This window comes from Sus scrofa, chromosome 10, assembly GCF_054392235.1.
Source record: "Sus scrofa isolate SSC_HxYL_T2T_F1_AM1 chromosome 10, Sscrofa_HxYL_maternal_Yorkshire_Landrace_v2.0, whole genome shotgun sequence".
In the NCBI taxonomy this organism is placed as follows: domain Eukaryota; kingdom Metazoa; phylum Chordata; class Mammalia; order Artiodactyla; family Suidae; genus Sus; species Sus scrofa.
In genome coordinates, this window is record NC_139392.1 from 20,052,801 (window position 1) to 20,070,150 (window position 17,350).

The 17,350-nt window shown below is 43.3% G+C and overlaps 1 protein-coding gene across 17 annotated transcripts in view; it reads left to right on the forward strand.

Moving 5' to 3' along the window:
- The window catches only part of DESI2 (desumoylating isopeptidase 2), a 50,985-nt gene that overhangs the window by 29,121 nt on the left and 4,514 nt on the right, over nucleotides 1-17,350 (forward strand). For 6 of the 17 annotated variants that reach the window (NM_001097419.1, XM_084978622.1, XM_084978623.1 and 3 more), the window contains 3 exon segments: nucleotides 2,117-2,189; nucleotides 5,227-5,320; nucleotides 7,098-7,239. In NM_001097419.1, coding sequence (NP_001090888.1) covers nucleotides 2,117-2,189; nucleotides 5,227-5,320; nucleotides 7,098-7,239 — 309 coding nt within the window. 17 annotated transcript variants of the gene reach the window in all.

Below are 17,350 nucleotides of genomic sequence, written 5' to 3' on the forward strand. Positions count from 1 at the left end.
CTTCTACATGATTATTTTTAGAAACACTGGAATTTTTAGATATGTGAAATGCATTTTTATGCATAATCAATTTTATCAGCACACTTATAATTTTTCCCTTATCATTAATTTTATTCTTTTTTCTTTGTTTTGGCCACACCTGCAGCATACATAAGTTCCCACCCCACAGCAGTGACACCAGTGGCTCCTTAACCCACTGAACTACCAGGGAAATCCTAATTTTTTTTTTTTTTTTTCTTTTTCCTATTTCTTGGGCCACTCCCATGGCATATGGAGGTTCCCAGGCTAGGGGTCTAATCGGAGCTGTAGCCACAGGCCTACGCCAGAGCCACAGCAACGCCACAGTGGGATCCGAGCCGCATCTGCCACCTACACCACAGCTCACGGCAACGCCAGATTGTTAACCCACTGAGCAAGGGCAGGGACCGAACCCGCAACCTCATGGTTCCTAGTCGGATTCGTTAACCACTGCGCCACGATGGGAACTCCCCTAATTTTAATTTTATTTTTTTAAGAAGAAACAACAGAACGTTTATTTCTGGCTGGGGCAGCAGCTGCCTGGTGTCATTTTTTTTTTGAGCATTTTTTGTTTTATTATAATTAATTTACGGTGTTGTGCCGATTTCTGCTATACAGCAAAGTGACTCAGTCATAGTATATACACTATGTATATAGTATAATTAATTTCATTAATTATAAGTACCACTTTCTATCATACACCAGATTCTTATATATATATAAGGATCTGTTTCTGCAACAGTACTCTGCTGTTTGAATGATTATTTTGATATCTAGATGAGAAGGTCCTCTGTTCTTTTTTAAATATTTCTTGTTTATTATTGTTTAATTTTTCTTCCAGGAACATTTTAGGGGAAGAAAACCTACTTTTATCGTTTATGCTTTCTCTGGCAATGACAATGTGCATTTTCCCGGGTCTGGGAGAAACTGTCTAGGGGTCTGGAGCCAAGGTTAAAACTTGAGGAGTTCCCTTTGGGCATAGCGGGTTAAGGATCCAACATTGTAACTGCAGCAGCTTGGGGAGCTGCTGTGGTGTGGATTCGATCCCTGGCCCAGGAAATTCTACATGTCATGGGTGTGGCCAATAAATAAATAAATAAAAGGCTTTGGCGTTCCCACTGTGGCTCAGCAGGTTAAGGATCCCACATTGCTGCAACTATAGCTCTAATTCCATCCCTGGCCCAGGTGTAGCCCAAAAGGCGGGTGGGGGGGGGGCGCCTTGAATAAACCTAGAAAAATTAAAGACAAAGTATCTGCCCTTTAACCAGTGAGAAATAGAATAGATTTGTAACACTACTCAGTGTTACTAAAATGTTTGCTATTAGGAACTTGTTTTACCTTCTTGATGGAACCCTCCTCACTCCACCCAGACTCCTTTCACAGTCTCCTCACATGATTTCGCATCACATTACCTGTGTCTGCCCCCTTCCCTCGGCCTGCATTTCTTCTCATCCCCCCCCCAACGTGACAGACAGACAGACAGACAGACAGACAGACACACACACACACACACACACACACACACACTCTTCACCCCTCCCTTTTTCTGGGAGTTTTTCTTGAGGCCAACGGTAAGAAGATTGTTCTAACTTTTGCTCCTCATATTATTTATTACTATATTATCAAACTTTGAGCTGAACCAGGACATACATATATGCCAGATGTTTTTGAAAAAGAATAAACTACCCCTGTCTTCAGGGAGCACACCAGCGAATAAAAGGAAACACTGAAGATAGAAGAAAGATAGGTACAAACGCAGACATTATATGTGATTTTTTTTTTTTAAGTCACTAACAGAAGAGGTTTTATATCATTTTTTTTCCCCCAACCTAACCAGGTTTAGATCTTCTGGTTTATGCATATTTTGAGACATTCATTTGGACCTGGAAGGCATTTCACGTTGGTACATGGCACAAGCAAAGGCACAGAGACAGGACTGAGGGGGGGCGTTACGGAGTTTCAGAGCTGTAAGGAGAGTACCAAGAAATGCGGTTAGAAAGGCCTCAGTATTCAGTGAAGGACTTGGGCAGCTGTAGCCTCTAATAATGTGGAGTTGAATTGTAAATGAACAAATATTCTGAATCTTTTTTCCCCTCAGTACTGGATGAACGAGTACACCTCATCCATCGGAATTGGAGTTTTTCATTCAGGAATTGAAGTATATGGCAGAGGTATGTGTACACACAGTCTAAATGCATTTTCTGAAGATTTTTCTCCTTTAAAAAGAGTTGTAAAATCATGAAAACAGCTCTTCCTCTTTTTTTTTAATGCACTTTCATGCTTTATTGTAGAAAGTAGATGAAAATCTCCCTGTATTTGTTTATATTTGTATTTCAGAAAAATGCCCTAAATTAAATGTATTTGGGGAGAGAGTACTCAGAGTACATGGGTGTGCATTGATTTGGTTTTCTTTTATTCTAAATACTGTCTTAAAAAATATTTTCCTTTTGAGATTGTTATACCATGACCATTTCACTTTTATATATATTGACCTTCCTAAGAAACCTTGAACTTCAAAAAATAGTTCCCGTTGTGGCTCAGCGGAAACGAATCTGACTAGTATCCATGAGGACGTGGGTTCAATCCCTGGCCTTGCTCAGCGGGTTAAGGATCCACATTGCCGTGAGTTGTGGTGTAGGTCGCAGACGTGGCTCCGATCCCATGTTGCTGTGCCTGTGGTGTAGGCCGGCAGCTGCAGTTCCAATTCCACCCCTAGCTTGGGAACTTCCATATATCACAGGTTCGGCCCTAAAAAGCAAAAAATAAAAAATAAAAAAAAAGTAAAGGGTTCCCGTCATGGCTCAGTGGTTAACGAATCCAACTAGGAACCATGAGGTTGCAGGTTCGATCCCTGGCCTTGCTCAGTGGGTTAACGATCCGGCGTTGCCGTGAGCTGTGGTGTAGGTTGCAGACACGGCTCGGATCCCGAGTTGCTGTGGCTCTGGCATAGGCCTGTGGCTACAGCTCCAATGAGACCCCTAGCTTGGGAACCTCCGTATGCTGCAGGAGCAGCCCAAGAAATGGCAAAAAAAAAAAAAGAGAGAGAGAGAAATAGTATGATAAAAACAATGGTTTTGGTTGGAAAAGGATTAATGCTAGAGTGTCAAACTTGTAATACCAATTTCCTGAGGGAATTTCAGTAATAAATTTGTTTTTGTAGACCTGTAAGTGCATAGGGATAGTTTTAAAATATCTCTGAGCAAATCCTGCCTTTGATGACATCTAGCTTTTTGCTCAGGATTGATGGCCTTTGTCATTAACTCAGCCCTTTTTATTCTTTATTACCTTTCACTATGATAAGCATAACTAGAACCACTCAAACCAAGCAGCTCTGTTTCCACAACTTTTCCTTTGTTCTCATTCTCTCTCAGTACAAGATAATCTGATCAAGTTGTAGGTAGTAATAGTCTGTGTAAAACAGATGACATGGCTCGTTTCATCAAGGTTGTAGTAATATACTCGTTTGCATATAAACTACCGTATAGCACCAATGCTTCTGTCTGCTTCAGCTGGGCAGTCTTGGTGGCCTCTCAGCCTATGGCATTGCACCTTACTCCCAGTTACCCCTGAGGACTACATACCAGCTTTGGCTGATACAAAGAAAAGGTTCATTTACTTGAATATGTTAGTGTGGTGTTTTTCTATCCCTTTTTTTATAGGCTGAATTAGCTGCTTCTGGGTGCAGTGCTGTAAAGATCTACCATGTTAAGTTCTGTTGTACTTGGAAGACTGCATCTACCAAATAATCCCCCAAAGCAGTGAAGTTCCCGCAGAAAGTTTCAGTGGTTAGAGTATTGATATGGGTGGCTTTGCTCCCTGTTTGACTTGGCTTTTGCCACAGTTGGCGTATACATTCCTTTTTACCCGAATTTGTATGTTGTGTTACAGTTTTTAAAAGTACCACCAAGTTTTGTACGACATGACCATGCCGGTCTGAGGTAGATGGGAGCATTTTTCAGATGAAACTGAAGCTCAGACCTGCTAAAAGTGCTACTGCGAATAATTAACAGAACTAGGACCTGACCCCTAGTGTCATATACTAACCCGTTATCCTTTTACCTGCCTGATCATTGTTCCCATTCAGAAAATGACTTAGGAATAATTAGAAATATGTTTCAGAACAGCAAGGCCAGGGCCAGATACATTCCTAAAAGTGAATTGTTTCTAGAATAAAAGAACAAGTGGGCCTACACTTTCCTTGCTATAATTGAGACATTAAAAAATCTAAATATGATCTTGCCATGGCTATCTAACCTTATCTACAATGTTTTATAAAATTCTCCATTAAAAATTTTTAATGTATATTTCAGAATTTAATGCTGAACACTTTCTTATTCTACATTTTGCTTCTTTTTCTGAAAGATCTGAATCAGAAGTAAGGTTAGAATTGCCTTATTCTTTCCCATGTTTTGTTCTAAGACCTTAAAAGATTACATTTAATAAATTCTAAGTGATGAGATTAATTTAAGCAATTGTTTGGAATTCTTTAAATCTACTAAGATTTGCCACCTAAATATCTAAGTATCTCATGTCAGAATTGTAGCCAGAAATTTTAGTTCCTTCCTGATTTGAAACCATTCTCCATTTTTGTGCTGGATGAGAGTTTATATCTGATGAGCCTGGAAATACATTCACTATAGTTCTCTTCTAGCTTAAAGATGTGCTGTGGAGTGTGTGTGTGTGTGTTAATTTTGCAGCTTATCTTTTCTTGAATGAGAGGAATTGAATTCAGTTTTTCAGGTTTGCTAATGTTTCACTCTTACCCAAAGATAAGCCAAGAATCTTCATCCCAGGAACCATGAAAACTCATGGTTATTAAACAGTTTTTCCAGTAAAGTTCAAGTTTGAAATTTGGTCACTTGAAGTTAGAAAGTGGCAAACCACTGAAGCACCCACCTACTTACTTGAGCATGATCGATAAACACGCGGATCTTTGAGTGTTAGTCACTCTCCTCCAGCCAGAATAAATAAATATACAAATCAGGATTACCTTTGAGTGTCTTTTGTTATTAGAGTTTCAAGTCTCTTACATCAACTATTCTATTCAAGTAGTAGAATAAAATACTAAATGAAATATTTGTGAAAGCATTAAACTGAAAAATATTTAGATGGTATCATTATTATCCTCATCATTTATTAAAGCTAATTCAGCATACTGGTTAAATTTTATGTGATAAATACTAAAAATCATGAGTTTTCTCTTTTCAGAGTTTGCTTATGGTGGCCATCCTTACCCCTTTTCTGGAATATTTGAAATTTCCCCAGGAAATGCTTCTGAACTAGGAGAAACATTTAAATTTAAGTAAGTAGGGAGGATAATTTTTATTACACTGTCTTAGGTGCCAAAGCTTGTTTTCAGGCATACAGAATTCATCCTGTAGATTAACATCTAGGAAATTAAAATGTTTCTTTAACATTGTTTTAGTTGCTGACACTTTAAAATCAAATCTACCTAAGTTGTTGTGTGACAATAGTAATCAGCCAGGTAAAGTGCCTGAGCTAGTCTGTTGCTCTTATTCAGCCACCACAAAAGTTATTCTACTTTAAAAATGGTTTTACCTTGGTATATGATTCTGCTTCAGAAAACATTCCTATCTAATGATTGCTTCCCCTCAGTCTTCTATTTTAGGGGGAGATGGAGCAAAGTTTTATTGTGACCTTCCTCACGTTCTTGAAAATCCCTTCATTTGCCCAATGAAAGGAACATTGTTTATAAATTTGAAATGGGAGTTCCCATTGCGCTCAGCAGAAACGAATCTGACCAGTATCCTTGAGGACGCAGGTTCGATCCCTGGCCTCGCCCAGTGGGTTAAAGGATCCGGCCTTGCCATGAGCCATGGTGTAAGTCAAAGATGTGGCTCAGATCCTGCATTGCTGTGGCTGTGGGGTAGGCTGGCAGCTGCAGCTCTGATTTGACCCCTAGCCTGGGAACCTCCATATGCCATGGCTGCGGCCCTAAAAAGACCTCCCCCCCCAAAAAAAAAGATAAAAGATATAAACTTGAAATAACTAAACAAATAATTTGAATAGATTAGCTGTTAAGGTGCATGTATTAACATGTATTGATAACCTTAAAACGTCTGGGTGTGAGTGTACTCTGGAGCCTTTGAGTAGGAAACGCCACTGAGAACCTGAATGCTAATAATCAAATTTCGTTCCTTAATTAAGTTTTCTATTTAAAGTGATGTTGAGAATCTTAAAAGGATCTTTAAACTTTTAGGCCTGTAGTAGTTCAACTTGCCAGGTGAAAAATAGTGAAATGAAGTCATAAACACTGAAATTCAGTAGAGAGCTATACACCCTTTTAATATCACTACTAAGTTAATGGTTCCCTATAGATAATTTGAAATATTTACACGCAGGAGTATTCTAATGCCAGCCATTCTTTAGGCTCCCTTTTGTCAAAAACTGCTAGATTAAAGGATTTTTAAAGTGTTTTCAGCTTTCTTGGATGCCTAAGTTGTATCTGGCTAAAATTCTACTTTCTACTGAATAATGTCTGTTGCATTTCCAGGGTAGTAGTTTGGGGGTGGTGGAGGTGAGAGGTTGGTTTGTTTTTTGGTTTGGTTACTGTTTTGGAGGGATTTGGTTTTATAATGCTTTTTCAAAAATTAGTCATTTGATAGTTCATCTCACTGCAGCCCAGTGGCAGATAACTTAAAGATTACTTCTAAGTGAGAATGTGACCACCCATTTGATGGCGAGTGCAGTTAAGCAAGAATATTGGCAGCATGGATCTGGTTCTCTAATAATGTAACTCCCAGTGCAACAGTAATAAAAATAACTATGATACTGCATTTGTTATATAATGACACTGTTTAACAATGACTTATTTTGCATGTACATTATTTAGAAGTAGTGTACTTGAGTTTATTGCTTTTAAAAAGTAGAAACTAAAAATAACTGAAATTATTAAAGCATCTCCTTTACCTTTTAGTCTTATTACCTTAACCCCGTTTTGTTACATCAGTCATAACACTCTTGGAAATAAGCACGTCTTTAAACATGCCTACGCTACCTGTAACTCACGCAACTATATCCTTTTTTTCCTTTTTTTTTTTTCCTTTTTGTTCTTTAAGAGAAGCTGTTGTTTTGGGGAGCACTGACTTCCTAGAAGATGATATAGAAAAAATTGTAGAAGAATTGGGAAAAGAATACAAAGGCAATGCCTATCATTTGATGCATAAAAACTGCAATCATTTTTCTTCGGCTTTATCAGAGGTAAGTTATATTTTGTTGTCAAAGTTCTTCAAATAAATAGCATTGACCAGTATGCTTACTATTCTATTTAATCAGTCTTTTTTTGTGATGATTTATATTGTGTAAGATAGGATGTTTCTTTTATAGGCATGACCTTTCCAAAGTTGATAACTTTATAGAGTCAGCACAGTTTTGTAATTCTGTTCATGCAGTGAGTAGAGTGAGTACAAATAATGAGTCTCTTCTTACTCTAATTTCTCAGTGTTACACTTTCACTTTTAAAAAATTAATGCCTTGGATATTGGGAAAGAAAATATTTTAAAAATTAAAGTAGAATGTAAATAAGACCTAAGTGATTTCTACTTCTTAGCCACTAAGATTTCTCTTTTCCTAAATTTTAGTGGCAACTTGAATTTTTTTTTCCAGCTCTTCCTTATTAATAAGTAATTCATTTCTCCTGTCTTTTTTTTTTTTTTGCTATTTCTTGGGCCACTCCTGCTGCATATGGAGGTTCCAGGCTAGAGGTCGAATCGGAGCTGTAGCCACTGGCCTACACCAGGGCCACAGCAACGCGGGATCCAAGCCGCGTCTGCAACCTACACCACAGCTCACGGCAACGCCGGATTGTTAACCCACTGAGCAAGGGCAGGGACTGAACCCACAACCTCATGGTTCCTAGTCGGATTCGTTAACCACTGCGCCACGACGGGAACTCCCATTTCTCCTGTCTTAATTTTACCGTGCCAAATTTTTCAGACGGGCACTTACTTGCCTTCCCAATTCTTGAATCCCAAGCAGAAGACCAAAATGAGATCCAAATTAAAGGACCTTAAAAAAGAAAATGGAGAGAAGAAAGCAAGAGATTATGAAATAAGATCTAGAGAATTAAATAGCACCTGAAACAGCTTCCCAGCCTTCTGACCTTTAGCAGGTGGTGGCAGTGGCCGCCGCAGGCACCACAGAAATTGTGAAATGTGTGAAGGAGAGGATGCACTGCTGCTTCGGTGACCTCGGTGACCTCCTCAGCGGAGCTCGCAGCTCCCCGCCCTTTTCCCTCCCCTTTCAGCTTCCGTAGCACAGCTTTCAAAGAGGACAGCAGACTCTTGCTGTGCTTCTCAAATTATTTTTTGAGGACCAGCAGTATCAGAGCATCACATAGGAATTTGTAAGATATACATCATCTCTGTCCCACCATGGGAAGTACGGAGTCAGAATCTTCATTTTAACCTGACAGATGATTCACAGGACCACAAAAGTCGGAGACGTCGTCACTAACCAGTCCTTCGGATGCATGTCTACCATGGAGGGCACTGAGCTGATTGAGGGAAGAGGGAAGGCGGTGCTCAGCTTCCTTGGCCTGGATGTTACATTTGTAGGGAATGTGTTCCGAGCCCAGCCAGTAGAAGGTTAAAATTAGCAGCGATTTTAGACAGCACCTAATCTAAGAAACAGGCCCTGAGTGCAAAAATGACTTCTGAAGATTGTTAGGGAAAACTGAGGCCGGATCCTGACCACTGAATTTAGTGCTTAGTTTATTCTTTATCGTTACTTCTCCTGGTTCTGGTTTATTCTCTCAAATTAATTAACAGTTTTACCAAGCATCTCTAGCACCATGTCAGCCCTGTCTAACCCTAAAATCATGTTAGAGGTGAGGGCCTAAGGAGCAATTTTAGATGTCCCTGGAGGCATCTTTTTAGGTCACAGTTTTCATGCTTTCCCCCCGTATGAGTGCTGAGTTGTTAAACTAAGACTAGAAGTTAAGTGATGGACCTAAGCCTAGAATTCTGCATAGTGAAGGAGGTAAGGGCTATTTTTAGTAAACTCTTTATAGTCAGGGCAAACCAATTTAATGTCAGACACTCTTAAAAAGTTATTAAATCTAGTGTGCTTTTTTGTATCTTTGGCAACATTATCTATGTTTCATAGGACCAGTTATAGATAGACAAAACTGTAGCTACTCATAATTAATTGTTGATATATGTACTCTGTTATTGAACATTGTCCCAACAAGTCTAAGGACTTTCATCATTTGTCATCACAGTTATCAGTTCAGATGCTTTTCAGTACAGAAAACACCACTGCATCCTGTGCTCCGACACCAGCCTACCACCTGTTTTTATAGGGCCTGAAAGCAAAAGATGGTTGGGAGCAGGTCAGAAGAGGACTGTATGGTGACATGTACAAATTATATGAAATTCACATTTCACTATCCATACAACTTGATTGGAACACACCCATGCTCCTTTTTTTTATTTTGTATTTTAACCTTTCATCTTTACTGCTTTCAAGCTGCAACAGCCGAGTTAAGTAGCTGTGACAGAAACCAAATGGTCTGCTAAGCTCAAATATTTGCTGACTGGCTCTTTCTAAAATTTGCCAGCCCCTACTCTATAGGTTACATGCATTCAAATCTGATTCGCATTGGCTTGAACAATGAGGAAATGTTGTATCTCACAGAACAAGAAGTTCAGGATAAGGCAGGCTCCACACCAGTGTGGTCAGTGTCTCAGCAACGTCATGTGGTAGCCGTGACCTGAGGGCTTTCTCTCTCTGAGCTGCCATCCTTAGGATATTGAGTTGGCTCTACCCTGGGGCAGCTTCCTGGGGCAGGAAGTTGCAGCAATTTTAGGCACCATATCCTGATTCAAGAGCCTCCAGAGGAAAGCTCTGTCTCCCCCTTTACTTCTCCCTGAGAAACAGACTTTTTCAAGACTTCCACCCTTTCCAAAGTGGGTCGTGTTTCATGGTCAGAACTGGGTCAAATGCCCATCTATAACCCGCCACTAGCAGAAAGGATGACATTTCTGTTTCTAAAGGCCACTGGGCTAAATACCTTCTGCAGATTAATATTTTCAGTGGAAAACCCACGGCCTGAATAAAAGTAGAGAAAATAGTATACTGAGCCCCTATATACCTGTCACCTTCAAAAATTATAAATTCATGGCTAATTTTGTTTCATCCATAAAGGACCCATTCTGAAATAACACTCAAATCCCTAGATTACTTTGAAACAAATCCCAGGTGTTACTTCATTTCAGTTGTAAATAGTTTACTTCGTACCTCTAAACACAAGGATTCTTCTTAACATACATAACTACAATATGTTATCAGACCTAAAAATATAACATCCATTTCTTACTATTATTCAAACATACGATGTTGAAATTTTCCCAATTGTCCTAATTTTTTAACACCTTGTTTGAGTCAGGATCTGCATAAAGACCCTTCCCCTGGTTACCCTGAGGTTTAGTCTCATAGGAAAGGTAGGAGAGATGCCTTGGTTCTCTTGTTACTCACCAGTCTTCAGCAAAAAGAACTGGCTCCTGTGCTGTGCGGAAAACACGTTGCCATAGCAGGCCTCAGCCTGCCGTCCTTCGGAAGGTCTGCCTGCAGGGTTGGCCCTTGGCTGGCTTCTGGGAACTTGAATTTCAGGAAGATTCCCACCATTCCCAGAACGGAGAAGAGTGGCTCCTGGTGCCTGACCTGTTTGTGGAGTTGGGTTTGTGCGGAACATCTGCTTTCCCTCTGGGAATTGGGGATTTTGGTGCCTTCTAGGCCCAGGGTGCCCATGTGACCGGTTCCCAGCAAAAACCCTTGGGCACTGAGACTCTAAGGAGTCGCGGACCCTGGTGGACAGCATTTCACACGTATTGTCACGGCTCATTGCTGGGGGAGGTAAGCGTGTCCTATGTGATCTTCTTTCAAGGAGAGGACCCGTGACAGCTTACCTCCTGGTTTCCTCCAGACTTTGCCCCATGTGCCTTTTCTTCCATGGCTGATTTTGTTTTATATCTTCTGCTGCCGGGAGTCGTAGCCATCAGTGTGACCACATGCCGAATCCTGTGTGTCCTAGCAAATGGCCACACCTGACGGCACTACTTCAGGGTGGTCTCGCTGCTGCTTGGGGCCATGTGATGATTCCTGCCGTGATGACAGTTTGGCGGAGGAGATGGCCTGGGCAAAAAAAAAGTTCGTGAAGCTGGAGTTCCCGTTGTGGCACAGCGGAAACGAATCCAACTAGGAACCATGAGGTCACGGGTTCGATCCCCGGCCTTGCTCAGTGGGTTGAGGATCCAGCGTTGCCATGAGCTGTGGTGTGGGTCACAGATGCGGCTCGGATCCTGTGTTGCTCTGGCTGTGGTATAGGCTGGTGGCTGCACATCCGATTAGACCCCTAGCCTGGGCACCTCCACATGCCACAGGTGCGGCTCTAAAAGGACAAAAGACAAAAAAAAAAGTTAACAAAGCAAGCTGAAGACTGCCTCCCTGAAAAGGCCTGCGTACAAGTCGCCTTTGGCTGCATCCGAGTACTTGACTTTTAGGAAGGTTCCCACCACCCCCAGATTCCCACAGATGTGAGTGCCTCACTGCGCCTGAACTGTCTGTACAACGGTGTGATTTGTACTAAACACCTGCTCTGGTTCTGGGAGCCTGCGGTTTGGGTACATGCTAGGGGAGGGTGCCTGCGTGACCAGGCCCAAATAAAAACCTTCGATGCTGGGTCCCTAATGGCACTTCCCATGTGTTGTCACAGCTCCTGATGGGGTGATTAAATGTGTCCCACGTGACTCTGCTGGGAGAGGACCGTTGAGGGCGTATGCCTTTTCCCTTGCTAATTTTGGTCTGTATCTTTTCACCATAATAAATCATACCTGTGAACACAATTATATGCTGGGTCCTGTGAGTCCTCTTAGTAAATCGTCTAACCTGGAGATAGTCTTGGGACTCCTGGGACAGTTCTTTAGCAATCTCCAAAGGTGACACATTTTTTTAAAATTTAGTTATAATTATGGATTCCCCCTCCTCCCCAGAGTTAAAAATATTTGATATGTTTCAGTTCAGAGCAGTTGTGGTTCTTGCCCCATTTTTTGATCAATGAGAGCTTATTCAGGATGGCTTCTGAGTCTTTTGACATGACCCTATTCTTTTTTTTTTCTTTGTGTGGCCACACCTGTGGCTTATGGAAATTCCAGGGCTAAGGGTCGGATCCAAGCCACATCTTTGATCTACACTACAGCCACAGAGACACCAGATCCTTAGCCCACTGAGTGAGGCCAGGGATCGAACCTACATCTTCATGGATACTAGTTGGGTTCTTAACCCACTGAGCCAGAGCAGGAACCCCTGACCCGATTAATTTGATAGCCTTTGTATGTGGGGTTTTGTTTTTTTTGCCTTTTCTAGGGCCACTTCCTGCAGCATATGGAGGTTCCCAGGCTAGGGGTCAAATCAGAGCTGTAGCCACCAGCCTACGCCACAGCCACAGCAACACCAGATCCTTAACCCGCTGAGCAAGGCCAGGGATCAAACCCACAACCTCATGGTTCCTAGTTGGATTCGTCAACCACTGAGCCACAACGGGAACTCCCTGTGGTTTTTTTTTTAATATAACAAAACATTTCACGCTTATTGATGTAATTCCTTCCTCAGAACTGTTTCCTTCTAATGGGAAATATTTAGAAACCTTAATCTGGGTATTATGGTTGCTCATTGCTACTGAACTGGTGATAGTTTCTAGAGGTTTTTTTTCCTCCAGTAGACAGAGCTATAGGACTTTTTTACAGGCTCATATATCCCTACTTCAGATTTAGGCTATGGGGTTTTTACTTAACTTCATCGGTAGTATATCCGTATCTCCCCTATGCCAGGTATGAAATTCCAGTTCTTAACAACAACATAATTCCCTGTGTGCTTTAACTTTCTTACCTGAAACAGCCTTAGAATAATAGTACCGGAGTTCCTTTGTGGCTCAGGGTGTTAAGGACTTGATGTCTCCGTGAGAACACGGGTTCAATCCCTGGCCTCGCTCAGTGGGTTAGGGATCCGGCATCGCCATGAGCTGTGGTGTAGGTCGCAGATGCAGCTCAGATCCTGAGTTGCTATGGCTACAGTGTAGACCCATAGCCTGGGACCTTTAATATACCTCAGGGGCAACTGTAAAAAGAAAAAGGGAGGGAGGGAGGGAGGATCAAGAAGGGGGGGGAGGAAGGACGGGAGGGAGGGAGGAAAGCAGTATAACCACTACCATCAACAGTAGGATTACTCGGAGTTCCCGGTCGTGCCTCAGAGGTTAACAAATCTGAGTAGGAACCACGAGGTTGTGGGTTTGATCCCTGGCCTTGCTCAGTGGGTTAATAAGGATCCGGCATTGCCTTGAGCTGTGGTGTAGGTCGCAGATGCGGCTCGGATCCCTGGTTGCTGTGGCTGTGGCATACGCCGGTGGCTACAGCTCAAATTAGACCCCTAGCCTGGGAACCTCCATGTGCCGAGGGAAGCGGCCTAGAAAAAGCAAAAAGACCAAAAAAAAAAGTAGGATTACTGGAGAGGTGAAGGTTTTTGCGTTCTTTCTGTCTTGAGAGTATGGCTCAGTAGAGGTAACAGTGTTTAACAATTAGAATAATTTCCTTCTGTGTGGTTATGCCACCAACTTAATACGTAGTTAGGGTCCTTTGTTTCATTTATCCCTTTTTTGCTTGGGGGAGGGGGTTGCTTACCTTGTTTAATTTAATTTTGTATTATATAAAATTTTTCCATGGTTCCAAAGTCAGATCTGAAAAAAGACAAAATGTGTTCACAGATGACTGGCTTCTGGATATCCACTCCCTTCCACCCTCCTTCCTGGTCCTCTAGACTGTAGGAGAAAAAAAAATTGAGTTATTTTAGCCATGAAGTTTCTGATAATTTGTTAAAACGGCCACGGGGCACCAGTACAAGATGTTGGCACCTGGAAGTGGGGTGCTCCTGTGACAAATAGCCTTAAAAATGTGGAAGGGGCTTTGGAATTCCGTGACAGGTGAGGGCTGGATAGAAAAAGCCTGCTTCCCCTTGAGCGGACTGTTAGTGGGAACCTACCGATAACAGAGGGGCTGCTTGTCAGGGCTCAGAAGGCAGCGAGGAACACGTTGTTGGAAACTGGTGGAAAGGGCATCTCTGCCCATAGTGACAGGGCGCTTAGCTGAATGTTACCCAACTCGGATGTTTAGCTGAAGAGATACCCAAGCAAAGTGTTCAAGGTGTGGCCTGCTTGCTTCCTGCGGCTTGTGCAAAAATTAAGATAAATTGAGGGAAGACACCTTCAGTCAAAAAGGAATCGGGAGTTCCCATCATGGCGTGGTGGTTAACGAATCCAGCCAGGAACCATGAGGTTGCAGGTTCAATCCCTGGCCTTGCTCAGTGGGTTAAGGATCTGGCGTTGCCGTGGTGTTGTGTTGGTGTTGGTTGCAGACTCGGCTCGGATCCCTCGCTGCTGTGGCTCTGGTGTAGGCTGGCAGCTGTAGCTCTGAGTTGACCCCTAGCCTGGGAACCTCCACATGCTGTGGGAAGCAGCCCTAGAAAAGGCAAAAAGACCAAAAAAGGAATCAGCACTTGATGATTTGGAATTGCTCAACCCGTCCGGGTTGCTAAAGATGGTAAAATGAGGGGCCTTATGTTAGGACAGCGCACTGTCTCGAGAAGGCCAAGGGCGTGACCACATGACCTCTTGCTGCTGCTGAAGAGATGGTGACTCATGGATCCTCTCAGTCATCTCCGCAGAAACCAGGCGCAGACATGGGATTTTTAGGAATGACCTGTAGAGGAACCGCTCATCCAACAGAGTGAATCCCCTGACGTGCACAGGGAGACTCGACATCTTTGAGAATGTTGCCTTAGCAGAAACACTGCCAGCTTGGACTGAAAGGGACAGAAGAGAGGAGAAAATGAGGAGTTCCCGTTGTGGCTCAGTGGCTTAAAGGATCTGGCATAGCCGTGAGCTGTGGTGTAGGTCCCAGATGCGGCTGGGATCCTGTGTTGCTGTGGCTGTGGTGTAGGCCGGCAGCTGCAGCTCCAATTCGACCCCTAGCCAGGGAACCTCCATATGCCTCGGGTGTGGGCCTGAAAAAGCAAAATAAAAAAAAATAAAAAAAAAAAAAAAAAGGACAAAATGAAAGGTGGCTCTTAGTTTCCCAGATTCTATAGGCAGGAAACAGGCTGGTGAAGGATAAGTTCAAAGGCCCAGATGACAGAACAGAGGGCCACGGAGGGTTAGTCCCAGGCCTTGACGCTCAGAGGAGGTTGTCCAGTCAGGTGCTGAAATTGCTTGGGGCTAATGCTTCCTTTCTTCCTTCCATCCTCTCCCTTTGGAGTGTTCTCTTCACTGAGCAGTGCAGCGTGGAGCCCCTGGAGCAGCAGAGAGAGTCCTCATTTCTTTTCACGGCTGAATAGCCCTCCTTGTTGGATGTGCCAAAATGCATTCAGCCAGTTTCCTGTTAAATGACGTTCGGGTTATCTTTAGTCGTCTGCTGTTACAGAAGGTGCTCTGATGAATAACCCTGTGCGCTCCTCTTTCCTGTTTCTGCCAGCGTGTCGCTGGAACAGGTTCCCAAAAGAGGGATTGCCAGGTTGAAGCTGAAAAGCAAAAGCAACTTTGTTTTATGAGCCAAATATTTTAACCCTTACCCACAGTAAGAAATGGATGTTAGGAGTTCCCGTCGTGGCGCAGTGGTTAACGAATCCGACTAGGAACCATGAGGTTGCAGGTTCGGTCCCTGCCCTTGCTCAGTGGGTTAACGATCCGGCGTTGCCATGAGCTGTGGTGTAGGTTGCAGACGCGGCTCGGATCCCGCGTTGCTGTGGCTCTGGCGTGGGCCGGTGGCTACAGCTCCGATTGGACCCCTAGCCTGGGAACCTCCATATGCCGTGGGAGCGGCCCAAAGACGTAGCAAAAAGACAAAAAAAAAAAAAAAAAAAAAATGGATGTTACATCATGATCCAGTCTATGCAGACATGTCTAGGTAACTAAAACAAGGGTCACACTTACCTTACTATCTACACTCCATTTCATTTCGAGAATTCAAGATAGAATGCTGAATGACCTACTAATGGATCTTGGCTCAAAGTTTAAAAGACCTTCTTGGGAGCTCCCATCATGGCTCAGTGGTTAATGAACCCAACTAGTAACCATGAGGTTTCAGGTTCAATCCCTGGCCCTGTTCAGTGGGTTGAGGATCTGGTGTTGCCATGAGCTGTGGTGTAGGTTGCAGATGCGGCTCGGATCCCATGTTGCTGTAGCTCTGGTGTAGGCTGGCGGCTACAGCTCCGATTGGACCCCTCACCTGGCAACCTCCATATGCCGTGGGTATGGCCCTAAAAAGACAAAAGACAAAAATAAGTAAATAACGGAGTTCCCGTTGTGGCTCAGTGGAAACGAATCCGACTGGGAACCATGAGGTTGCAGGTTTGATCCCTGGCCTCGTTCAGTGGGTTAAGGATCCGGCAGTGCTGTGAGCTGTGGTGTAGATCCCAGACGTGGCTAGGACCCTGCTTTGCTGTGGCTGTGCTGTAGGCTGGCGGCTGTAGCTCCAATCAGACCCCTAGCTTGGGAACCTCCATGTGCAGTGGGTGTGGCCCTAATAAGCAATAAATAAATAAATAAAAGACCTTCTTATGAAAGGGCCATAGAGTAAATTGGCTCAGGCTGTGGACTCTTCCTGGACTCGGCCTCTGCTGTGGTAGCCCAAGAACCATGGGCACTTAGAAATTGAAGGCATGGCTGTGTTGCCATTATATTTTATTTGTGAAAACAGATGGCTTTAGTTTCCAGACCTCTGTTTTAGGTTAATCAAGCCACCCCCAGGGGTTGGGATGAAGTCAGCTTCCCATAAACCTGGAAGATGCATATGTGGAAGAAGGTAGGCGACGGAGTACAATCAGGTCTTAGGAAGGAGAAGGAAGAAGAACAGCTGCTGGGTAGTCAGGCTCGTCACCATTTCGGCGGTAACCTTCAAATATCCCGAATTATGTCTTGGTTGTTAAATATGATGGGATTTAGGGTAGACAGATGGGAATGGTGTAACATGAGGTCCTTGCTCACCTTTCCCCTAGATCTAGTTCATGCACACATTCCTCAAGTTTTGGGGGGTTTTTTGTTTTTGTCTTTTGTCTTCTTAGGGCCACACCCTGGGCATATGGAAGTTCCCAGGCTAGGGGTCAAATAGGAGCTACAGCTGCCGGCCTACACCACAGCTGACGGCAACGCCGGATCCTTAACCCACGGAGCGAGGCCAGGGGTGGAACCCACGTCCTCATGGATCCTAGTCGGGTTCTTAACCCACTGAGCCGTGGCAGGAACACCGCCTCAAGTATTTTTGAGTAT